The 25,498-nt window shown below is 45.7% G+C and overlaps 1 protein-coding gene across 2 annotated transcripts in view; it reads right to left on the bottom strand.

Annotated features, from left to right (window-relative positions):
• Positions 1-7,177: 7,177 nt before the first annotated feature.
• Positions 7,178-25,498, bottom strand: part of Abcc2 (ATP binding cassette subfamily C member 2) — a 55,039-nt gene continuing 36,718 nt past the window's right edge. For both annotated transcript variants that reach the window (XM_055591569.1, XM_055591570.1), the window contains 9 exons: positions 24,231-24,386; positions 21,518-21,717; positions 19,869-19,995; positions 18,106-18,207; positions 16,647-16,790; positions 15,162-15,320; positions 13,453-13,619; positions 10,941-11,135; positions 7,178-10,376 (listed from right to left, as the gene is read on the bottom strand). In XM_055591569.1, the coding sequence (XP_055447544.1) occupies positions 10,247-10,376; positions 10,941-11,135; positions 13,453-13,619; positions 15,162-15,320; positions 16,647-16,790; positions 18,106-18,207; positions 19,869-19,995; positions 21,518-21,717; positions 24,231-24,386 (1,380 nt within the window). In that variant the 3' untranslated portion in view covers positions 7,178-10,246. The remainder of the gene's footprint in view (positions 10,377-10,940; positions 11,136-13,452; positions 13,620-15,161; positions 15,321-16,646; positions 16,791-18,105; positions 18,208-19,868; positions 19,996-21,517; positions 21,718-24,230; positions 24,387-25,498) is intronic.

Raw genomic sequence — 25,498 nt, 5'->3', positions numbered from 1 at the left:
CGGCTTTCCAGGGCCAGGAGCTGGTCCTAAGAACACATCCAAGAAATGCACTTGATTTGAAGCCCTTTTTTCCAGGCACTCCCCAGCTCACATGCAGGGTTTTCAGCTCCCCCTATAGTCTGCAGCACCTCAAATCAACAGAGTCTCACTGTTTCCTTTGTTAGGAAGCAGCAGAACAGATGCCAGGCAGGGTTAATAAGCGACAATCTCCCCACTGGCCTGAATTCCGGTGTGCTGGGTGGAATCACAGGCATATACCAACACACCTGACTCAGGTTAAAGCTTTTGCTAAGTACTTGGGTGCCTAGGCCACAACACTTTATTCTCTCTCTCTCACAGGGTTTCTCTTTGTAACCTTGGCTGTTGCTTTGTAGAGCAGGCTAACCTTGAACTCACAGTGATATACCTGCCTCTGCCCTCCCAAGTGCTGGGATCAAAGGTGTGCACCACCAGGCCTGGCTGTGCCTCAACACTTAATGTGATGTGCTTTATTTTATTGATTTGTTGTTGTTGTTGTTTTGTTTTGTTTTTGAGACAGGGTTTCACGATGAAGCCCTCTGTCTGCGAAGTCACTATGCAGACCAGGCTGGCCTTGAACTCACAGGAGATCCACCTACTGGGATTAAAGGTGTGTGCCACCAACACACAGCCTAGGAGGTCTTCTTTAGAAAAAAACAGAGGAAGTGCTTTCCTGATGTAGCTGCGACCTGCTGCAGGAGGGAGAGAGAAGAGCACCCTGGCTCTGGAAACACCGGGAGCACACAGACCCGGAGGACCTTGCCTCCGAGCATGGGAGGCTGAAGACTCGTGCAGGCCATGCCACAGAGCTCTGCCTGTGCCCCTGTATGCCCAAGCATCCATGGTACACCCAAGAGGAGAAGCCAGGCCCCAAGCACTTCCTGTCCTGGCCACCCCTTACGCACAGGAGCAGGAAAGCTAAGCATGATGGGTTTACTCCAGCATCGCCAAAACCGTGGCCTTTCAGCTGAGAGCAGGACACCTCAACCCCAAACAGGAGCCAGCTGAGTAGGACCCTTGCACTTTAGTTGGTGTGTGTGGGTTCAGTTTGACCCGACGTTCATCGAGTTCACCACAGACGCCCCTGACAATAATCCTGGTTGGTTTATAGCTGTAGTTTCCCAGCTACACAGACAAACCCTTCTCAATCTTTTGCCCAACTTAACCAGTGGATTAGTTTCTTGCGGGTGAGTTTTGAGAACGCTGTGTATTTCCTGAGTACCTGCCGCCCCATGAAAGGACAGTATGCACGGGGCCTCCCGTAATCACCTTCCCCCCCTCCCCCCGAGCCCTTGAAGCTTTTGTCTTTCCCCTGCTTCGTGTAGAGATTTTAAAATGCCCAGGACAGCACTTCTGTTGGCTGGTCCTCTCAAACCATCCCCTGTGGAATTCTGGGATCTGTCTGACACTTTCCTTCAGTCTCAGAGCACCTGAGAAGAGGTGGTTCTCACACACCAGGACCAAACGTCCTGAAACAGATGCCAGGCCTGAGCGTAACAAGCCACTTTCAGCGGTAGGAAGGCAGTGAGATACTTCAGATCCCAACCTCAGCAGGCTTTGGATGAGACAAACACGTCTCTGTAAGTTCTCTTTGGGAAACCCTGTCAGGTCTATCGGAGCCACTGGCGCTCGCCATGCTTAGTTGCCTCTAGCCCACCAACCAAAAGCATGACCAAGTTAACTAAAGCAAGCATTTGAAATTCATGTACATAGGCTGTCTCCCCCAAGGTGAGGTTCAAGAGGTCAGCTTTGGACGTGGGAAAGATAAGGAAGGGTTAGGTAGTTTCCAGATCTGGGGTAGGAGGGCTGGCGGGCAAATAGCTGGGTTACAGACCCCTTTTTATGTGGTCATGACAACATGTGGTTACAATAACCTTGGAAACAAAGGTCGGGTTGCAAGGTGGTCTCAGCGGTTTTTTAAAACAAAGACATGGAACAGGCAACATAGACCTGTTTGTAGTTGAGGTTACAGGTGGGGCATACATAGCCCAATTTTTGAGAAACTCGGATTGAATCATGAACAGGAGTGAACCTAGTTTGTCATCTATAAGATGGCTTTCAAGCCTGAGATAGAGGGAGGCTGGCTCATCACTCACTACCGTAACGAATCTCCGTGAATTTTGTGGCTTAAAGCCCTTCAGCATTTCAAGATCAAGGACTTGTTCTTTCTGGAGGCTCCAGGAGAGAGTGTCCCCTTCCTTCTTCTGACTTTGTTCCTCAGCTTGGACCTCCTTCCCCTAATTCCAAAATCATCTCCCTAGCATCTTCCTGTGCCTCAGTGTTCACCACCACCTTCTTCTGGCTCAAAATCCCTTTTGTGTCACTCAGGCCTCACTAGTTCCCAGCAAACCTTCTCCACTGAGCCACACCCCCAGCCGCCAGGCCCTGTTTTATAAAGATGCTTTGACTATACTGGGCTCTCTCAAATAACCCACAATCTCCTCTTTGCACCCCCAATCCCTTCATCACAGTGGCAAAATCTCCCCCCCCCCTTTTTTAATGGATGTAACATATCATCAGATTCTATGGATTTGATTGTGAACAACTCTATCATAGGAATATTTCTGAGCCAGATCACTATATTGATCATAGAAATATTGCGCCTGAAAAGCTTTTCTTCAAAGATCCAGAGGGTACATATTTTAAGGAGGGAAGGCCTCAAAATCTGTTATGACTTAACTTTGCATTGCAACGAGAAAGCAAGCATGGATAATTTAAAAATAAGGGAACATATGTACCTCTCCAACAAAACAGAGTTGGATATACCAGTCTGTTTTTAAAAAATAAAGGTTCAAAGGAGCCTAAGTAATCTTTATCTTCTTTTTAAAGGTCTATTTTTATGTTTATTTTTACCTGAAAGAGATATTGCCTAGCATACATTCTTTTATCTCCCCTTTTCTACCTCTTCCCCGCTTTTCCCCCCCTATAAGACTGGAACTCTAGAGCTCAGAGGTTGAGAGCACTGGCTACTCTTCCAGAGGTCCTGAGTTCAATTCCCACCAACCACATGGTGGCTCACAACCATCTATAGTGAGACCTGGCGCCCTCTTCTGGCATGCAGGTGTATATGCAGGCAGAACACTGTATACATAATAAATAATCTAAAAAAAAAAAAAGAATTGAACTCTATAGCATAATAATTCCTTACATAGAAAGTAAAAAAGGAAGGATGTGAAAATGGAGTGATTGTTACATTTGATTTTTTGAAAAAAATTATAGCCTTTTTCTTGTGTTATTTTCAAATAATGTGAAAACTTTGTTTAAAGTTCACTGATAGTGTTATAAAATATAAGGTGGTTGGGGGGGTACCTTGCCGCCTGAGCCAAGGTGTGCCCCTGAGAAATTAGGTCATGCAACAGATCTGTTGTAAAAGAGATTTATTGGGAAACCGAACAGAAGACCCAGAAATAAAGCCACACACTTATGGACACTTGATTTTTGACAAAGATGCCAAAACCATACAATGGAAAACAGACAGCATCTTCAACAAATGGTGTTTGTCTAACTGGATGGGTACATGTAGAAAAATGCAAGTAGATCCATACTTATCACCCTGCACAAAACTCAGGTCCAAGTGGATCAAAGATCTCAACATAAAACCAGACACATTAAATCGGTTAGAAGAAAAAGTGGGGAAGAGCCTGGAACTCATTGGCACAGGAGACAACTTCCTGAACAGAACACCAACAGCATAGGCTCTAAGAGCAACAATCAATAAATGGGACCTCATGAAACTGAAAAGCTTCTGTAAAGCAAAGGACACTGTTGTCAGAACAAAACAACTGCCTAGAGATTGGGAAAGGATCTTCACTAACCCTATATCTGACAGAGGACTAATATCCAGTATATATAAAGAACTAAAGAAGTTAAAAAGCAACAACTCAAGTAATCCAATTAAAAAATGGGGAACAGAGCTAAACAGAGAATTCTCGATAGACAAATATCAAATGGCAGAGAAACACTTAAAGAAATGCTCAACGTCATTAGTCATCAGGGAAATGCAAATCAAAACAACCCTGAGATTTCACCTTACACCCATCAGAATGGCTAAGATCAAAAAATCAAATGACAACACATGCTGGAGAGGTTGTGGAGAAAGTGGAACCCTCCTCCACTGCTGGTGGGAATGTAATCTTGTACAACCACTCTGGAAATCAATCTGGCGCTTTCTCAGACAACTAGGAATAGCGCTTCCTCAAGATCCAGCTATACCACTTTTAGGCATATATCTGAAAGAGGCTCAAGTACACAATAAGGATATTTGCTCAACCATGTTTGTAGCAGCTTTATTTGTAATAAAAATTGTAATTTTCCAGAAGCTGGAAACAACCCAGATGCCCCTCAACTGAGGAATGGTTACAGAAAGTATGGTACATCTACACAGTGGAATACTAGTCAGCAATAAAAAACAAGGAAATCATGAAATTTGTAGGTAAATGGTGGGAACTGGAAAAGATCATCCTGAGTGAGCTATCCCAGAAGCAGAAAAACACACATGGTATATACTCACTCATATAGACATATAATGTAGGATAAACCTACTAAAATCTGTACACCTAAAGAAACTAATCAAGAGGGAGGACTCTGGCTAAAATGTTCAATCCCTATCCCGAAAGGCAGAGAGGATGGACATCAGAAGAAGAAGAAAACAGGAAACAAGTTAGGAACTTGCCACAGAGGGCCTCTGAAAGGCTCTGCCCTGCAGACTATCAAAGCAGATGCTGAGACTTGTGGCTAACTGTTGGGCAGAGTGCACGGAATCTTATGTAAGAAGTGGGAAACAGTAAGATCTGGAGAGGACAGGAACTCCACAAGGAGAACAACAGAACCAAAAAATCTGAGCACAGGGGTCTTTCCTGAGACTGATATTCCAACCAAGTACCATGCATGGAGGTAACCTAGAACCCCTGCACAGATGTAGCCCATAGCAGTTCAGTCTCCAAGTGGGTTCCATAGTAATGGGAGGAGGGACTGTCTCTGACATGAACTGATTGGCCTGCTCTTTGATCACCTCCCCCCTGAGGGGGGAGCAGCCTTACCAGGCTACAGAGGAAGACAATGCAGCCACTTTTGATGAGACCTAATAGACTAGGATCAGAAGGAAGGGGAGGAGGACCTCCCTTATCAGTGGACTTGGGGAGGGGCATGTGTGGAGAAAGAGGAGGAAGGGAGGGATTGGTAGGGGAGGAGGGAGAGAGCTACAGGGGGGATAAAGTGTAATTAATAAAAAAAATAATAAAAAAGAAACGAAAAGAGATTTATTGGGGGGGGGGTAGGACCTGAGTAAGAGATACAGGCAGGAAAGTGGACATGTAGACAGACAAACAAATGGGGAGCAGAGCCATGAAGGCAGAGAGGGGGAATGGAGGGAGAGAAAACAGTATGCACCGAGAGAAGGGAGAATGGAGGTTCAGAAAAGAGGTACACACAGAGGGAGGGGGAAATAGAGGGAGAGAAAGAGGGTATGCAAAGCGAGAGGGAATGCTAAGAACAGAGAGAATGCTGGGTGGTGGGTGGGTCATTTTATTCACTGCACTCCCGAGCACCTGGCGCCAGCAGCGGCAGCAGGTCATTACCTAAGCAGCTGCTTGGTCCCTGAGAACAGGCCAGTGGAATTGCCTATTGCTAATCGAGATTCTAAATGGAAGCCTAACCCTCACTTGAAAGTAGAGTATGGTCTTTGTTATGTAAGTCTAAGCGGTGTCAGTTTAAGCACATGCTTGCTAATTGCCACTCAATGTCTGATTAGTCTACCTTTGTGATTAAACATGTTCTCATCCTAGGGCCTAAGTGGAATACAGTTCTTCGGATATTTCCAAAAGCGTGCACGCAGGATGAGCCTACAAAACAACCAATTGGTATGCCTACTGCTCCTGTTTGTGCAGGACTATCCGTGTAGTTACTTTGTATCAACTGCTGCCTGTGAGGAAGGGGAATTGCTCCTCTGGTGAGGGCGTGACTGAAGGACACAAAGAATTGCTTCCGTGATTGTGTTGCTGCTCATCTCAACTGTTGCAGCAGACTCTGCTGAGTGAGGCGGAAGCAGGGCCGCCGGCTCCCCTCCCCTAGGTCTTTCTACAGCAGCTCCTGATAGTAGATACCTACTCAGAGGCCGTAGGATGTGATGCAAATACAAACAAAACGGGGCTCCCCTGCCTGGCCTCGGGGGATGAAGATGTGCCCAGTCCTGATTTGACTTGATGTGATGGGGAAGGTTGACTGGGGAGAGGGGAAGAGACTGGGAAGAGAGGAGGGAGGGGGCACCCTTGAGATGTAAAGTAAATTAAAAAAAAAAAAAAAAGAGATAAAAATAAATTAAAACAAACAAACAAACAGGATTTGTAATGCCTGGCCTCAACTTTACAAAGCAGAGGCAGAAAGGCCAGCTTTAAAAGTGAAAGGTGATAGCTTATTGGGGATTGGTCTGGTGCTCTGTGTATTCAAATTCTGAATTCTGGGCCCTAGAGATCTGGGAACAATCCAGAGGATGGCATTGTCACATACAATGACCAATGTTGTGTAAACTTGGCTTCCCAATTATCTCTGATTGCTGTATGAAGAAACTAGACAGCCAATTCTAGACAGAGACAGGTAGGAAGGACTTTGGTTCTTGGTCTTGGGGTCTCAGGTAAGTACCAAGAATTGGGGGAGAGGAGGAAGAAGAAGAATCAGAGAGAGAGAGGATGTTGCCATGAGGAACTGATCTGATGTAGCAGGAACAGCTCAGACAAGACCAATACGGCAATAAGTCAGAGCACACAGCTGGGAAAGAGCAAGGCTAGCATAAATGATTAGCATAAGTGCATACCTGCCCAGTTATTGAGCCTAAAGCTTGTAAATACATTTAATAAGTCTCTGTGTCGTTTATTTAGGAGCTAGAGCAGGTGGTTAGAAAAGGCTAACCCAAAATATAAATTATCTCTGCATTTGGCACCCAACATGGGGCTTAATAATGGCCTAGACATCTGCATTCTAAAACACAATGATTTCTGATTTCAGAAGACTCAGCAAGGCCAGGAAGAGGCCAAAAGATCACTGAAGATAAGAGTGGCATTTTGGGGGAGGCGTTCTAGTCCTCAGTACTTATCTAAAATTGTCCCAGAAATTAATTTGCTGAAATAAAACTCGTGAGGGATATTAACTGACAACACGACAGAAGTGAATGTTTATGTAAAGAAAGTTTTATTTATATTTACTTTAAAATGTTAGACATTTAATAAATGTTCAATAACAGAATTGGTTGTTACTCCAAGTTCTCCAGTGATAAGAACACAGGGTCAGCCCTGTGTTGGTTTAGTTTGGGAAGTGAATGGGAAGCTGGTTGGGCTCTCCTCTTTCCTCCTCACTGCCTATTCTAGCGCACATTCAGTTTCGGCAGCTGCTCTCAGCAGTCTTAAATGCTCCTCTGGTTTCCAAAGTTCCCCTTGCTTCTCCAATGCTGTATGCCTAGGAACTTGCTTTAAGAATCAAACTGGAGAGTTGTATGGATTCAGAATATGTTTAAGAAGAAAATAAGGATTTTTTTTTTCAAAATTTACAGAACAAGAAAGTTCTGTTACTTAAAACTCCACTGATGAGGTAAAAACAATAATAAAAATTGATTATCTGATAGTGAAAAAGAAATCGAGCTGAGGAAAAGAGATAAGGGGTGTATGGTGGTGATGGTAGTGGAGTAAGGAGTCAATAAAGAACGGGGAAACAAGCGAAAAGAACAAATGAGCAGCAGAGAGAAAGGGCACAACTTAGTTCTGACAGAGTGTTAGAGGCGCAGTGCTCTATTAATCAATCCTCAAATGCCATCCCTTGCCACAAAAAACCTCAGGAGGTATCTCATGCCAGGCACTCCAAGTTGAATTGTTCTTTCAGTGGCACAAAACACAATGGGTAGTTTTGCGGTTGAGAGAATCTTTAATCTACATATATTAATTTGTAGCTGTAGGAACTACATTTCCAGAAGCTAGCTTTGGAAGCTAGCCACTAATTATGAACTATTTACAATGTAGCCAGTTTATAGAGTCAGGGAAGGGTGTTCTTTCTTAAGCCAACAATTTGAGATCTGCACAGCTTTGTTGATCAGCATTCATGTGCTGGAAACCTGTCCACAGTTATCTAATCTGCACAGATTTTAGAGGACATGGGAGAGCTACGATTTGGATAACAGATGCAACCCCCAGGGCAAAGGAGACTCTGGCTACTCACTCTCCCTTGAGAACCTCGCTAAGCATCAAGTGCTGGATAGATGGGAGTCTTCATAATTTCATCCTCAAATGGAAGAATACAACGATCCTCCATCCCAATACTAAAAGGAGCCATGAGGCTGGGGCAAAGGCAGGCAGGCCCCCAAACCCTGAAAGCTTAAAGTCTACCCCTGTCGATAACACAGGACACCAGCTAAGAGACAAAAGCCAAGATAAATTCTCACAGGCTCCTCTGACAAACTTAAGTCCTGAAAACAGCTGTTCTTGAAATGGTCAGGTAAATGGGGCATGCAGAATTCAGAGGTCAACAACAACTACAAAAACCCACGTCCGTCTCCACCCTATTTTTTAGGCAAGGATTCTCCCTGAGACTTGGAAATCACAAACCATGTCTTACATACGGCTGTGCTCTGAAGCTGCCTGGACTGCTTGGTTTGGGCTCTTAGTGGAGCATTTAGTCCCTAGAGGTCTGGGTGATAGCCCAGGTAGCTGGCAGAAGCCTTCAAATTTTCTCTTAGGAAGAATTCGGACTTAACTCCAACCTCAAAGAATATTCCCAGATCAAATTGCAAGAAGCTCATAGCAAAACTGAGGCAACATGCAAGGCAATCAGACACTACAAGTAAACAACAGGTGAGGGTGCTGGAAAAGTGGCACCAAGGTTGAGAACACTTGTTCTTGCAGAGGATCAGGTTCGATTCCAGCACCCACAGGATGGCTCATAACTGTAACTTCAGTTCCAGGGAGACGCAAAGCCCTCTTCTGACTTCTGCTGCATATGGTACACATTCAGGCATGTGGGCAAAACATGCCCACAACAAAACAAAATAAATACATCTTTTTAAGATTAAAAATAAATCGTTAAATTAAACTTAAAATTTTTTAAATTAAAAATAAATCAACAAGTAAAAATAAGCATTAAAAACCAATAGACGAGGGAAAAAAAATCCAGATACTGAAACTATGAGATACAACATTTTAAGAACTGTATGATAAATTTAAATGCTCCAGAAATACACAAAAAAGGCATTGGCCCTCCACAGAAGCTGGATACATACACAGTGAACCCGAAATGAGAGCTGTACTCGTTGCTAAAACGGGAACTGCTCAGAATGAATGTGTAAACCGTTCACACCCCCGTTTCCAAACTACAGAGAAGCAAACACAGTATGCCAGGATGTCCTGGCATGAATGCTGAGCCCCAGTGCTCTGACACTCAACAGATGAAGTAGGATCTGCTCGCGCAATGCCATGCTACCAAAGTGCGGTGAAAGTGGGCACACCTCGCCACCACCACAGTGTAGGCACATTGCCAACGTGTTGCTGAACAAAGGTAGAGCCACAGGATCCGTTTACATCAGATAGACCAGCATGCACAGCCTGAAGGCACAAAGGTGGTAAACCCTAAGACAACGGGCAAAAGGACTGGGAGATTCAGGGTAATGGTTATTTCTGGAAATGGGGGGTAGCAAGCAATCATGAGCAAGGCGGGGCGGTCAGGGTTCTTTTTGAGGTGTGAATGCACGTGTTGAGGCCAAATGTCAATGACCAGTTGTTCCTTTGGCTCTGTCCACCTTGCTTTTTTATTGTTGTTGAGACAGAGTCTCTTCCTGATCTGGAATATTCCAAGCAGGCCCTGCCGGCCGGTTAGCAAGCCCCAGGTGTGACTGTGTCTGGCTCTCCAGCAGTAGAATTATAATCATGGGCCCCCATGCCCACTTTAGAGAAAACAATGGGTTCTGGGGATCAAACTCAGGTCCTCACGCTTTCAAGTCAAGCACTCTAACAACCAAACTATCAGCTGAGAATTTTCTAAGGTACCTGATACTGTTTATTTAAATATTTCTTTATGATCCTCTTTTACATTGCTGAGACTGGAGATTGCTTGAGCCTAGACGGTTTGAGGCCAACCTGAGCAACAGCCACAAAATATGTATCTCTGTATCTATGACAGTCACACACACACACACACACACACACACACACACACACACAAAGTAAATAAAAATATTCTCCTAGCCCTCTAGCTGCTACAGTTCCGTGTTGTTGACATTTTCAATGCCAGCTTCCTTGGCCATGAGGTAAAAGGGACCTGAGTTGGACAACAGTTCTTCAGGACTGCCGAACTCTACAATCTTCCCATTGTCCAGGACCATTATCCTGAAATAAAGAGGAAAGGAAAGCTTTAGAAGGTAGCGTGCCAGAGATTCCCCTTTCTGTAAAACAAGCAGGACTAAGCTGTAGCCAACAGAACAGCAGCAAGGAATGAACCTCAGCCTCAAGAAACCGGCTGTGATGTTTACTGCAGGAGTGGAAGACGTGGCGTTTGCTACAAAGTACTTGTTGCTGAGGGATGCTTGGATTAAAGGGAGCTCCTTCCTCTCCAAACAGTGGCGCCACAGTAGGAACAGCTGAGGCTGTGGCAGTTGGGAAGTTCTATGTCCATTTCTGCCGTGTGTAAGACTGGGCTTCCATCTTCCCATACTCAGCAAAGACAGTTTCTTATTTTATCCTTGGCCCCATTAGCTTTTATTAGCTTGATGTACAGTCATGGCTAAATGTATTCAAACTGTAAGGCCTCAGGGTTCCAAATGACATTGTCAAGCCTCCTGCTGTGAAGCGCCTCTGGGCTTCTGGCTGGCGCTGTAACTGTCTGTAACTGTCGCTCTGCCCCTCACTCACTAGTCACTGCAGGCAATGACGATGTCCCCCTCTCACACTCACTTGTCACTATCCATGATGGTGTGCAGCCTATGGGCAATGGTGATGACCGTGCACTGGGAGAACTCGCTCCGGATGGTCGTCTGAATGAGACTGTCCGTCCCCAGGTCCACCGCGGCTGTGGCCTCATCCAAGACCAGGATCTTGGACTTCCGAAGCAGAGCCCTGCCCAGGCATAGGAGCTGCCTCTGCCCTATGCTGCAGCCAACACAAAAAGTCACACGTAAGCCCCAAAGACCAGGGGACAGCTTTGGCATGGGTCAATTTCATGATCCAGCTCCAAGACTACTTCAAAGTCTCCCACTGGCCACTGTCACAGGCAATGTCTTTCAAACTTCCTCAGTAGGAAGACTTACCAGAGATACTTGATAACAAAGTTCGTTTTCTGGGTCTCCCTTTACACCCACCAGGGAACAGCCTAGAGTTGTACGTTTTTAATAAGCACTCCGGATACTTTTCATGTCAAAGCAAGTTTGAAAAACGTCGGCCCAGAAACAGTGCTTTGCCTTTGGCCGCAGTGAGAGCGACGATTCCAAACCAACACAGACATCCCCAAGTTCACTACAGCAGTGTGTGACCTGACTCCATGAGGCATAGGGTGGCCCTGCAGAAGGATGCCCCGGTGGCATCTCTTTGTGGCCTTGGTAAATGCATTCGTTATTTTAATGTGTAATTCCAGTCGCAGGCTAATTATTTGTTCAAGGCTTTCTGCCTCAATTAGAGACAAAGCTATCTAATGAGCCTGATGTCTTGGTGAGAGATGCAATGGATGTGGAATTCAAACATACTTGTAAAATGCAAATAGCTTTAATTTGGTAAGAGCCTGTAATGAAGGCTGGACCTCTTTCTCACAAAAAGGAGCTTTGGGAAATGATGTGGAGGAAAAATTTGGGAATTTGCTGATTACTCTCCTGCTGTGGTCATTAGGGTTCGTAATAAACAGGGGTAGCTAGACTAATGTTCTGTAATTCTCTGTAAGAAATTTCTGCAGTTGATGAGAAGCCACCCAAGATGAACGTCCAGTATTTGTCTGTAATGTAAGCTCAGGCACACTCAGGGTCATTAACTTAACTGGCACCAAGTTTCTGCCCGGATCAACTCCACTTGATAATAACAGGTGCCACTTCAGCTCTTGGCTGCTCTCTCACACTCATCTACCCATCATTTACACAGCCCTCCCCTAATACATGTAGGTTCTAATCCCCTAAACCAAATCTGAAACACAGGGCTGAAGTAAAGGCCCAAGTCACAGAGCGAAGAGTCTCCCAGCATGGACAAGAGAAGGCACGTCACCGTCACATCCTGCTGTGTGTTCCCTGTGTCCTCTGCAGTAGCAACAGTGCTGCCATTTTCTCCCACAGGCCTGTCTCTCCCACTGTTTTACGTGCTTGGAAGTCCAGGGTGGTACTCGTGTGGTTTGCCTCTGCGTCTCCAGTGCCCGGCACATAGTAGGTGTGAATACATATTTACCAACTGTGTATTTGAGTGGTCCTTTCCATCAGGCTAAATAGCTACTTAACTGGCTCCTGTATCTGTTGCCAAGGAAAAGCAAGGTGGATGACATTCACTACCAAGCCGTGCCCCCTGGGAGAAGCTACCTTGGTCTGGGGTACAGTCTCAGCACCCCAACTTCAGTTGCCTGGGTGAGTCCCTCAGTCTGGTTGGGAGACAGGGTTCTGAGCTTCTCATGTTACAGCATGCACACAAGCCCCTGGGGATCTTGATAAAATACAGGTTCAGATTAGAAGGCCTAGGGTCTGGGGTTCTGTGTTTATACGAAGCTCCCTGGGTTTATTTAGAGTTTCCAGACCATTGTCTGGAGCTACTGAGTTTCTGCTTCCTGAGCTTTAACTGCTACTGGCCTTGTGCTCTGCCTCCCACTACTGAGGTACCTGGTCAGGTCAGCAGCAAGAGCTGTCCACGAGCAGGAGGCTTCGTCTAAGGGCTCAGCTTCAGTCTGTGAAGGGGGCCCAAACTCTCATAGAGAGAATGCCAGAACCACACATTAATGGACATACATATCCTGAAATGTCAGGATAGAGGAAATACACATATATCAAGGTTAGGACTATAAACTCAGTCACCATCTCAATTTAAGATGTCTTTGCAGTGCCCAAGAGCTTTTCAGGCAGTAAATCTCACCCACACCCCTTTAGATTGGTGGTTTCCATGTCCCCATGTCCAGTCTGTGCTTCATAGCAAAGAGATCAGGGTGGACCAGAGATCTGGCTGTTGCTTCTGAGGCTTGGTTGAGACTTACCTTCTAGGATTCTCCACGATGGTGGCCTTTGTAAGGTCATGTGAAGCAATACCACACAAAGGGCACGTTTAATAAAAAGATTCTCCAAGTATTCCTTAAGCCCCTTTACGCTCATTTTTATCATATTTTTACACATTAGGAATTGGACCCATACAGTGTAAACTCCATCATGCCAGGCAGTATTCAGTGCAGGAACACAAAGGACAGTTTCCTCACACCCTCGGCCTGTGGAAGAAGCGGCTTACAAGACATTACCTCAGGTTGTCGCCGCCTTCTGACACTTCATGGTCCAACCCAAGCGGCAGGCCAGACACGAAGGATTTGAGATGAGCCAATTCCAGAGCCTTCCAGATCTCCTCATCTGAGTATTTGTTGACAGGATCTAGATTCATCCTCAGGCTCCCGGAGAACAGGATGGGGTCCTGCGAGTCAGAGAGTGGGGGGCTGTCAGGAGTAATGTCAGCAATGGCCAGGAGAGAGTGGGGAGGAGTGGCCCGAGAGGATCTCCAGCAGGAAGCCGGCTTCCGGTGGAGCCTCTGGAGGCCCTCTGTCTGCAGGGACGGTGAAGCCCAGGGGTAAGAGGAGTCCTTGGTTCGCTCTGGCTCTGCTCCGTCCTGGGATCTACCTGTAGGCATCCAGATTTGCTGCCCAGTCTCTTTAGAAGATGAAAAGAATATCCCTTCCTTGACGCAAAACCTCCTGGCTTAGAGCTAGAGAGACTAAGAGAGGGCAGAAAAAGAGAAAGTGCAGGCATCTCAGATCTTACATTTTGACGAGGCCAAAGAAAAGAACGCACTAAACTAAGGAAACATCCAACAGAAAATAAAGCGTGGCCCCTCGAGCCTGCGTGCTCAGCGCTGAGAGAGAGAGAGGAGCCGAGACCGGGGGATGCCTGCAGTTACTGACCACTAGCCTAGCCAAAAAGGAAAGAAAACTCCCCGGAAGCGGGAGAGGTGGTTAAAAGCGTGTTGCTCTCCCAGAGGACCTGGATTCATTCGGTCCCCAACACCCACACGGCAGCTCACAGCTGTCCTCCGCTCCCATCTGGACTCTGTGACAAGCAGGTCCCGATGCAGCATACTTACATACATACAGGCAACGTAATCATAACACACATAAAATAAAAAAATCTTGCAACCACAAAAGCAGCGTGCCCCAGGGTCCCCAGAGGCCGTCCCGGGAGAATAAGGTGGACAGTGGTAGAAGAGGGCTTCAGGTGACATGTGCACTAAGTAACATCAAACAGACAAGGCTGGCCGCAGACGCCAGGCCACAGTGCGGAGGGGAGCAACGGCCTCTACCCCCTGAGAGCTGAGAGGCCTCCATCGCCACCCTTACTTGGCAGGGTCCATAGAGCAAGCCAAAGGGAGGTCTTTCTTGCTGATACGATAACCGTTCCGCTTGCTGGCAAGAACCCGCGGCAAATTCCCTCCTCTATCTTTTAGCCACATCAAATGGGGAGTGTAGAGCTTAATGGCTTCAAGCTTCAGCAGCAAAATCGCTACTGCTAATTACAAAGGTCTCAGCAAACCGCGGTGGGCTAGAGGAACGCCAAATAATCATCTGCTCTATTTGACTGCTGTCGTGTTGCTGCCACCTACCGGTCACTTCTAGCAGCCACACGTTACACACAAAATTCGGAACCGTCTTAGGGAGTCGGGGAGACAGCCCCCTGGGCATGTTTGGGAGGGACTATCCAGACCGGGTAAGCTGAGGTCGGAAGATACCCCACCAGGTGGGGCCTTCAGCTGGGGAGAAAGGAAAGACAGCTTCGCCATCACCCGTCTCTGCTCGGTGAGGACGGACGCCTTCCCACCGCCGGGGACTGTGGCCCTCCTAAACTGTGAGCCAACATAACCCATCCTCCCGTAAACTGTTTCTTAGCAGGGACAATGGCAAACACAGAAAAGGTAACCGCTACGACTGCAGAAGCTGTATTTTTAATTGAGTGTTCCAGAGCTAACCTGGGGGATGATGGTGAGTTTCCCTCGAAGGTCGTGCAGCCCAATGGAAGCGATGTCTATTCCATCGATGAGGATCTGGCCGCCGGCAGACTCTAAGATTCTGAAGAGGCAGTTTGTGAGGGATGACTTCCCGGCTCCGGTCCTGCCCACCACGCCGAGCTGTGAAGACAGTTCGTTTACGCCTAGTTCGGCATGCAGTTGTCCCAGAATCCAAATTCAGCCTGTGCATTCACAACTGCAGGTGATGAAAAGTACCTCCCACCAAACATGTAACGTGGCTTTTAGTTTTAGCGAGGGGGGGGGGGATGTCCCAGAGTCAGGGAGAAAATGGCTCTCCCATGTGCCCTCCTCAGCTGTGTGCTGGGAGCAGGGACTGGCAGATGCAGACAGAGCCTCTCAGCTGCTGCTGTTACAGTTAATCTTGGCAGTTACAGCTTGTCTTTTTGTTTTGTTTTGTTTTATTTTTTTTAATTAAAAAGCAGAGATAAAGGACCTACGGGCCGACTCGGTAGGTAAAGGCATTTGCTGCTAAGCCAGATGACCTGAGCCAATGGCTGTCTTCTGTCCTTCACGCCTGTACATGAGTGTGCACACTCACAGCACAAATGAAAACACAGTCATTCATTTCTATCACTTCTCTGATTTTTTTGCAGTTATGATACAATTATATTTTCCCCTTTCCCTTTCTTCCCCCCCAAGCCCTCCCTTCCTTGCTCTCTTTCAAATCCGTTGCCTCTCTTTCACTAATCGGTACATACATATATATGTACATATGCATTTGAACACGCACACATATATTCTTAGATAACTTGCTTGGTCTGTATGAGGTATGTTTTCAGGGATGACCATCTGGTGTGCTGGTCCCTGAGAATCACTGTTTCTCCCACTCCCGGCATTCCTTGGCTGCCTGTAGTTCAAATCTATGGAGTACCTCCCCAGTCTTCGTTGCCATCCTTGCTCAGGGGCCAGGCTCGAATCTTAGTACATGCACTTCCGAAGGGAGAACTAAGTCATTTGTTTGTTTTGTTTTTTAGTAGAAAGAAGGAGAGGCTTATCAGGTGAGAAATAAGCCCTCAGCCCCCTTGCCTAGATTGGTTGGTTGATGGATTGATTTTCCTGCATTAGACCCCAGAACTTTGGAGAACAAGAGCTCTGTAGGAGGGTGCTCAGCCTCACAGGCTCAGAAAAACGCTAGGATATTTCCTTCTTAGGGACAACCATCTATACTATATACTCAACAGTGCCTCCTCCTCCAGGCCTGCCGCCCTCTCAGTTCTTTCCTGAGTTCTTCCCCACACTTTATACCCTCACAAGAAACGAGCCCCTGGAATGGGCAGGATTCCGCCCTCTGGTTGGATTCCCTACACAGGAATCCAATGCTAACCCTTTCCCTGCACCCAGATGATGAGGCCCTCACAGCCTCCTCCTGTGCCCAGCTTTTCTCAGCCTACAAGTGCTCACAGTAGGGCTGCCTGTATCACCCACCTTCTCAGTGCTCTTGATGTTGCAAGTGATCCCTTTCAGGACCAGATCCAGCTCGGGCCGATACCGTACTTGATAGTTGTTGAACTGGATCTCACCTCTTCTGGGCCAGTCTGCTGGAGGCCTCTTCTCCGTCACCCAGGGTGCCTACCAAGGGCAAAGGGTGAGAAGTTCTGGACCCTAACCAGGCGTGATGGCGCACACTCTTAGTCCCAGCAGAGGCAGGCAGAGCTTTGTGAGTTCAAGGCCACCCTGATCTACAAAGGGACAGCCAAGGCTATACCGAAAAACCCTGTCTTGAAAACAACAAAAAGTGCTGGGCACAGCAGCAGCTCAGGAAACAGTTGTTGTGGCACTCAGGGTGTATGACAGAAGGACGGTAGGGCCCATTAACTGAGTGAACTGGGTTTGCTTCCAGAGAGTTTCTAACTTTATTTAACAACAAAACAAAAAATGTTGGTATAATGTTTTCTTTTAATGTATACACCTTACCCTTGTTCATTTAAATACTGATTTCTCCCCCACCCCACCTCCAACTCTCTGGTTTCAATCCGGATATTGCATTGTGATACTCATTCTAAGCATCCTGTCTCAACTCTTGTGTAAACAGGAACAAAATAAAGCAACTGCCCACAATGTTGAGCTGGGAGGAGCCAGAGGACAGGAAAGGGGGGAGGAGCCAGAAGGTAGGAGAGGAGTGGGAGGAGTGGGAGGAGTGGGAGGAGTGGGAGGAGTGGGAGGAGTGGGAGGAGAGGGAGGAGAGGGAGGAGAGGGAGGAGAGGGAGGAGAAGGAGGAGAAGGGGTGAGAGGAAAGCTAGGAGCAGAGCTGGAGGAGAGATCTTGGAGGACGTGGAACATGAACCAGACCTAAGATTTCACAAAAAGCAAGTATAATGTGGGAAATCTAAGTGTTAGGAAACTAAGGGCTTGGAGGCTTAGGAGGGAGTAAATATTGCCCAGCATTGTGTTCTAGGTTAACTAAAAACGCAGTCTCTGTGTGATGATTTGGTTATACAGCTGTTTAAGATAAACAGCAAGCTTTACTAGAAGATAAACCAATAGTAAATATTAATAACCACCTACAACAAAAAAATTATGTGACAAGGTTGCTCCATGGATTTCCAGAAGGACATCAGCATTTATTAAACAGTTTCCTTGTCTTAAATTTGAGGAAATTAAGTTCTCTGGGTCAGAGCATGGGAGACTTGAGAAGAAAATGAGGAACCCTCACAAGATTGTTTTTAAAAATTAAAGATGCCAGCCTGGCATGGTGGTGCAAGCCTGTGATCCCAGCACGCAGGGAGGCAGAGGCAGGTGGATCCCTGTGAGTTTGAGCCAGCCTAGTTTACAAAGTGAGTCCAGGACAGGCAAGGCTACACAGAGAAACCCTGTCTAGAAAAAAATAAAGATGCCCTCTCAAAAGAATTTCATGGACCTACTTCTGAGTTTCAATAATTCTCACCTCATTTTCCACTTTTATATATTCATTTATTCGCTCAACAGCCACAATGTTGGTTTCTGCTTCTGATGTCATCCTCACTAGCCAATTCAGGGTTTGTGTGATCTATAGAAGAAAAAAACAGTTACACCAAAACACACACACACACACACACACACACACACACACACTCCTCCGGCTCAGGAACCAGCTCAATCAGTTGTACCACAACGTTAACTGAGCAGTGACTTTAAATTCAGGATTGTGATGATATCAAAAAGAAAATTCTTATTTAATTCTTATTCTCCTAGCTGAGAAACAAGAGCAGTGCTGATTGGCTGGGCAGCAGTGGAATGCTTCGCCGCACGGTGCTCACATGGAGGGCAGTGTGAATGTTAGTAGTTCAGGGCTGAGGCTCGGGCTGAAGGGGCTTTGGGTGAAGCAGTACCAGTGTTCAGGTCTCCTGCCTGCAAGCCTAGCGCTACCTGTGGAATTGTTATAAACGGCACCCTACAAACGGGGGATACCGTGAGAAAAGACTCGGGGAATGAACAGACTTCCAAAAACAGCTGCCTTTTCTCTCTGACCTCACTCAGCCTTCAAGGTGAGGCACCCGTGGGGCCCTTGTCCTCCTTCACGCAAACAAACTCTAGATGCCTCCCTGCTACCATACAAGCGTGTCCAACCGCTAGCCAAAGATTTGCCCTGGTGCAGGCCAGTCTACGAGACTGGGATTACCCAGACGCGAGCTTTTCCAGGAAAAGAATCAGAGCTTTGCACATGTGCATAGGAGGTTTTGTGGAGTGAATGACAGAGAGACACAGTGCAGGACAGGACATGGAGACTAAGACTGTGTTGTTTAGACCGTGTATAACTGCTGATACTTGAATATTCAAGTGGTGTCCTGCTCTGCCTTGACTGTCGTGGGGGAAAACGAACTGGCACAGAGAACCAAGTGACTACGAAGAACACTCTCGGGGGTCCCTCTCAGAAACTTCCTTGAGCCTCATTAATTTGTTTTATCTATTTATTGGTTTTTGGTTTTTGAGACAGGGTTTCTCTGTGTAGCTCTGGCTGTCTTGGAACTCACTGTTTAGACCAGGCTGGCCTGGAATTCACAGAGGTCTGCCTGCCTCTGCCTCCAGCACCTCACGAATTTCTAATAAAGACAGTGCTATGTACAGCACTGTATGGCCGAGCAAACCTTTGGAGCAGTAGTTGGAAGAGCTGCCCAGGGAGATAGCCAAATGTCCAGAATAGCTATGGTCATGTCAACTGCGGCCTCGGATGCTGGGGAGCAATAATGTCAGCGTTTATCCCCCCAGCTGGGCTGGACTGCTACAGCGAGATTCATTGTATGATTCTGTCAGAGTCTTTATTATAATTTGTTGTACTTGTTCTGTGATATAAGAAAAGCAAGCTTAGGAGTTGTTTGGCCAAAGGATTTTCTGATCACTCCTATATTCTGGCAAGGAAATGTATAATCTTTGTTCACTAGAACCAATGAAGGAGGCCAAAAGACTAAGAAACTTTTAAGTGGAAACATAAAAATTGTCTTTTTAAGTCATTGGCACAATAAGAGTTATGCCAACTTTGCCAGGTGGCACTGGTTCCTCCTTAAACACAGGAAGCAGTGTATTCGTGGGTGAGGGCAAGGAGTCAGGGTTTGAACCAGACTTGCTAGTCCTTCTGGACCAGAAAATCATAAAAAGCATGGGCGCCTCAGTCCACTTCAGACTCAGTTCAAGATTAATTGCCTTAGCCAGACTTTCGGTGTTCAGACTTACGTTGAGAGCATTGGACAGCACAAAACCCACAGTGTCCCCGGTTAAGGAGTTTTTATAAATAACCAGAAGCAAGGCTGAACAGAAGACAACCAAGTTTCCAACCAGCTCCAGACGAATTGCAAGCCACCTGTGGAGAAAGAGAAGCAGGGAGAGGAGTCATCAGCCTCTACTCTCCTGTCTGCACCGGGGACTTGGGAGCTGGTGAACTTCCTTAGAGGCCTTGAGTTGGTCCGCTGTGCTCTTAGGAGCTACCTCATTTTGATTTAGAAATATTAAACATTTTCATAACCCATTAAATTGATTTTTGAGGGAAACAAATGGCATTTTAAAGGTTCCAGAAGAGTCTCCTAAAGTAAAGGAATACCTCCAACGCAATATTTCCCGAAGTTCCAAGTTATAAAAATTACATAGGACAAATGCTCAACATGTAACACACAAATTCATCCAAAACATTCCTAGACCTTTTGGAGGAGATTCTGATTCAAGGACCACATGTAAGTTCAGCATCTACATTTTCTTTTTCTTTTCTTTGAGACAGGGTCTCACTATGCAGCCTTTGGCTGGCCTGGAGCTTGCTGTGTAGACCAGGCTGGCCTCCAGCTTGCAGAGATCTGCTTGCCTCTGCTGGGATTAAAGGCATGTTCCACCAGCCTGACAAGCATCTGTATTTTAAATGAGTGGTGATTTCTTTCAGTTAGCACAAGGAAGGCATGGCACCATGAATCCGTACGTAGAGCTAAACGGCCCTCACCACAATGTTACCTTACGATTTTTTCGAGGTTGAGAAAGTGGGAGTAGAAACAAGGTAGGCATGAGGTGTTTACAGGGAGATAAACCGGAATATATGGGGATTTGCAGGAAATGCATAGTTCAACATCAGTCCAAAAAAGTTAACTTTCTCAAATAAGATACAGTTAATTAAATTTGTGCCAGTAATTCTTAGCAGGTACTACAATGATCAGAGGGGTTTACTCCTCTGCCTTTTTCCTCTTGGGAAGTCTCTAAGAACTCGAACCTCTCAGTGTTCCGAATAACACTGATACCACCAGCCTGCCCTGAACATCTGAAGATTTTTCTCTCCCCAATCAGTTTCTCTTTCAGTGGCATACCTAACTGCTTGCCATGCTCAGACATGATTCCAAGTCTGCTCACGTGACCTGTTCGTTCTTGTCATCAACACGTTTACTTAAAAATTCCTAACTCTCCTCCCTCCAACCTCTGCTTCTTTTGTAACCCTAAAAGGAATATCATGCCTATGGAGAGTTCCATCTCAAGTCTCCAAACCAAAGAGATAATGCTCAATTTATCAAGCACTTGTGTGGCCCTTGAGTTTCCAAATACTCACAAATGTCACGTGACTTTCACCGTAACTGTAAAACGTTGTATTCGAACCATTGAAAAACAGAGCCATTGACATTGTCTTAGGTCAAGGCAATTTGCCTAGCTTGGTCAATGCAGACCTGGGATGGAGAGCCAGGCTCTGACTCTGAAACTCACACTTTCTACTTCCTATTTAGAAGCGTGACACATGTGTGTGCCTGTGGCCAGAATGCATTTTATACCACTGGCTGTGCCTACCCTCCCACGCCAATATCAGACACGCAGAACCCTGGAACAGACATTTGAGGAAATCCTTAAGGAGTCCCCACCTGTTGGAGGTAATCCAGGAGAAGACACATTTCTGGTTGGTGTTGACCCTGTTCTCATTGCACGTTAGAAATCGCTGCTGATGCTCAAAGGCACGGATAACAGGCAGACCTGAGACAGTCTCGCTGAAGTGAGAATAGATTGGAGATTTGGTGACAGAATCCAACCGTCTCAGCTGTCGGGAAGTGGCCACATAAAACACCTGGACACAAAACCAAGAGCCAATTAGTCATACAGTCATGAATCATACAGCCTTCTCCTTCTCTTCCTTCTCTCTCTTCTCTTCCTCCTCCCCCTTCTTCTTTTATTTCTTTTCTATTTCTTCTTGTTGTTCTTCTATTTCTTGTTGTGGTTGTTGTTCTTCTTCTGTTTGCTATGGTTCACATCTGAACAGGAAGGGGCCTTAAAATATTGTGTCTGGCTAGAAAAAAATGATGAGGTATAAGGAAGAAAACAGTAAGACCGCAGTGGTGGGGGATGGAGAGTGACAAAGCCGAGAGACTATACTGCAGCCTTGGAGATTGGGGTTTCTAAACAGGAGGAGCTTTGCAGTCAGGGCCATCTTCATTCCACGTAAGATAAATAAAATCTCTTAAAGATAGTAGCGAGCACTGAAGTTTGAGTTAAGATGAAGATTGGCCAGTGGAGTGGCCAAAGCTGTCTCTCCATGGGATGCTGGCAGAGACAGTTCTGAACATGCATGGAACATTGAGGGTGTAAGAACTGAAACTTGGCGTAAGACAATGTAGGCAAAGTAATAGGCAAAAAGCACGGTGGATAGGCTTATGGTGCTACTGGAACCTGTAAGAATTTGTTGCAGTATAAGGAAAAACTGGAGCATGTGAGAGTCAAAAGGCAAAATACCATGTCTCAGAGTTTCCTCAAATAATCTGCCTAACTTGTAGATTTGCTATGAACAGTTAAACGGCCCTTATGAACATGGACGTGTACCTGGAGGACTCCACACTGGATGCAAGGTCATATAGCCATACTCTAGAGCTCCTCTAAGTTCACCACAATAGTTACTGGGGGCTGGAGAGATGGCTCAGCAGATAGCATCTCTTGTTGAGAAAACCGACAGGCAGAGTTTGATTCCCAGAACTCACATAAAAAGAAGAAAACTAACTCTGCAAAGCTGATAATCTGACCTCCATACTTTGCCCGCACGCATGAATGCACACAAGCGCACACACACACACACACACACATGCCAAATAAAAATATTTTTAAAAATAAAGGCAACTTGTAGGAAAGAGTTCTCTTTACAGCTTCCTTTTTTCTCACCAATTTTCATTTTGGGCCTGAGGAGCCTTTTACTTACTCCAGTCTTCTGGGAAGATTGTAAGGCTGAGCTTAAACACCCACAGACATGTCAAAGAAACTAGAAACATCCTGTGGCAAAGATATTTGATCACACTGTGAACCCCGAGATTGTGCTGTTTACTAGAAAAACCTGTCTTTAGTTGTGATGTGGCGCATCTTTAATCCAAGAACTTTCTGTCTGGGTATTGTAAACAGGATTAAGTAAAGTCAACTCTAGGTCAAGAGCATACAAGCAATTGACAGAGAGTGAACATAGGAAAAAACCATAGAGAGTAAGAGGAAGTCAGGGGACAGATAGAGAGATGCACAGGAAGTAGAAAGGAGGGACATTCAGGTTGAGAGTTTTTCTGAGATGGTGAAGAAGGAGAGTCTCTTTTTCCTTCTGAGACACTGGAGGAGGAAGATTGGGTTGGCTCTTGATCTGCCTCTCTAAGCTAATAGGCTTTCACCCCAGCATCTGGCTCCTGAGTCTTTATTGGTGAAATCAAACGTTTGAGATTGTGTTCATAACAACAACATCCTGTAGCCCCTACACAGGGGTATCCCCAAGTAGTTGGCCCTTTCAAAGGTAAAAGACTAAGCTGGCCCCACAAGATCCCCCCACATCTGTGGGGATGTGCTGGTTGGTTTTTGTCATCTTGACACAAACCTAGGCATATCTGGGAAGAGGGAGTCTTAATTGAGAAAATGTCTCCATAAGGCATTTTCTTGATTAGTTATTGATGCAGAGGGCCCCATCTACTGTGGCTATACCATTCCTGGGCAGGTGGTCCTAGATGGTGTAAGAAAACAGGCAGAGAAGGCCTGAGGAACAAGCCAGCATGAATCCTCCATGGCCTCTGCCTCAGTGTCCACCTCCAGGTTCCTGCCCTGTTTGATTTCCTGCCCCTGGCTTCCCTCAGTGATGGGGTGGGACCTGAGAATTGTGAACACACATAAACTCTTTCCTCTCCCAAGTTGTTTTGATCATGGTGTTTCATGGTGTTTTCATCGAAACCCTAACTGAGAAAAGGGCTCCTTATGGAGCTATAAAAATGTACCCAGAGTAATCTCAATCTCTCTCTCTCCACCCATCTCCCTCCCCATTTCCCCCTCACTTCTTCCTCTAAGTGCCAGGCAAAGTGCTCTGCCACTGAGCTATATTCCTACCCCTCAGAATAGTTTTGAATGCAAACATGTTTCCTACTTAAGCTCTCTGGAGGACAGGTTAAGAGTGACATATCCTGCGATCCACACACTAACTAATATTGACAGTTGAGCTCTGGATAGTCCCTGTGCTTTCCTGGGCACATCAAGGATGCTGGAGAGGAGTGACCAATGGTGACATAAGGGAAGAGTCTCAGGGATTTCAAAAGCAGAGAGGAGGGGAGGCCCAGCCTTCTCCAGACCTACCTGAACAGCTATATAAAAGATGCTGAGAGGAATGATAATGATAACGAAGACCGGGGTGGCCATGCAGATCATAACGAGAGTGCTAATTATGCCAAATAAACACAGGACCCAGCTTCGCAAGCTCATGGGGAGCGTTTCATCCACATTAGAAATATCCTAGAGATACAATTAAGAGAGAAGGTGAGCCAATGGATTTCTAGGACACTGCTCATATTCCTGTTTCCAACCTGCATCTTTTTTGTTGTTGTTGTTGTTTTGTTTTGTTTTGTTTTGTTCCTTAGGACTTTGTCATTTACTCTCTTCAAGCTATCCATTTGTTATAGATTACACTGATTACCCCAAAAATTAATCAAATTTCTGTGATTTCTTTACTTTTCCAAATTCTTCCAAAATATGTGGTAGTAATCTTTAGATTTTTCAGTAGATTTGGTAGATTTTTCACTCTCTCATTCATCAACTTCATTAAACCATACATTGTAAACTACTAGAGACATTGAAAAAAAATCCTTCCGTAACCAAACCAACTCAGTTGACAGGTTCTAATTCTATTAAATACCCAATAGACAGCCTGGCACATAGCAGGCATTCAATATATTTATTAAAAACTCTGGTCTGCAAGCTTTGTCTCTCACCTCTATTAAAGGAACCATCATAGCCTGGCAAGTTGTTTCCTCTGCCAAACATAGAGTTTCAAGGGGAAAAGAGAAGGGGACTGAATGTGTCTCCTGGTTTGTCGGAGTCCATGAACAGATGGGTGGAGGGCGTGAAACACACTCCGAAAGCCTATCTTACATCTTGGGTTGCTCTTGCAGCTTTCCTAGAGGATTAATTCTATCTATATATTAGTTATTTATGTGAGTACTAACAAGTCCAAGTTATTTATGGAATTTCTCAGATTTGGCCAGGGACATCAGTTTTCCAAGAGAGTTTTGAGTCTAGCACCCTCTCCCACCCTACACCAGCAAATATGGTCACCACGTCCAGGGCTGGCAGGAAAGCCAACTCCTCAGTAGCTGTCAGTTATATGAATTTTACTTTGATCTTTACCTAGTATAGATTCCCAACTTTTTTTTTCTTCTACTCTCTCTTCTCTTTAAGACTCAGTCATTGTTTCTAGAAGACCCCATATCAAATTTCCTCATAGGCCTGAGCCACCTCTGCATCATAACTTGCTATAAGATTATAGCAATCTTTTCCATGTAGAACTAGTCAGCAAATCTGACTGTAGTCCAAGTAGCTCACAGAGAGATCTTTGTGTCCTTTCTGAA

This window comes from Psammomys obesus, unplaced genomic scaffold (genome assembly GCF_907164565.1).
Source record: "Psammomys obesus unplaced genomic scaffold, mPsaObe1.curated_primary_1811, whole genome shotgun sequence".
Taxonomy (NCBI): domain Eukaryota; kingdom Metazoa; phylum Chordata; class Mammalia; order Rodentia; family Muridae; genus Psammomys; species Psammomys obesus.
The sequence above is the reverse complement of the archived record's forward strand: the minus strand, read 5'-3'. Positions and strand labels throughout refer to the sequence as shown.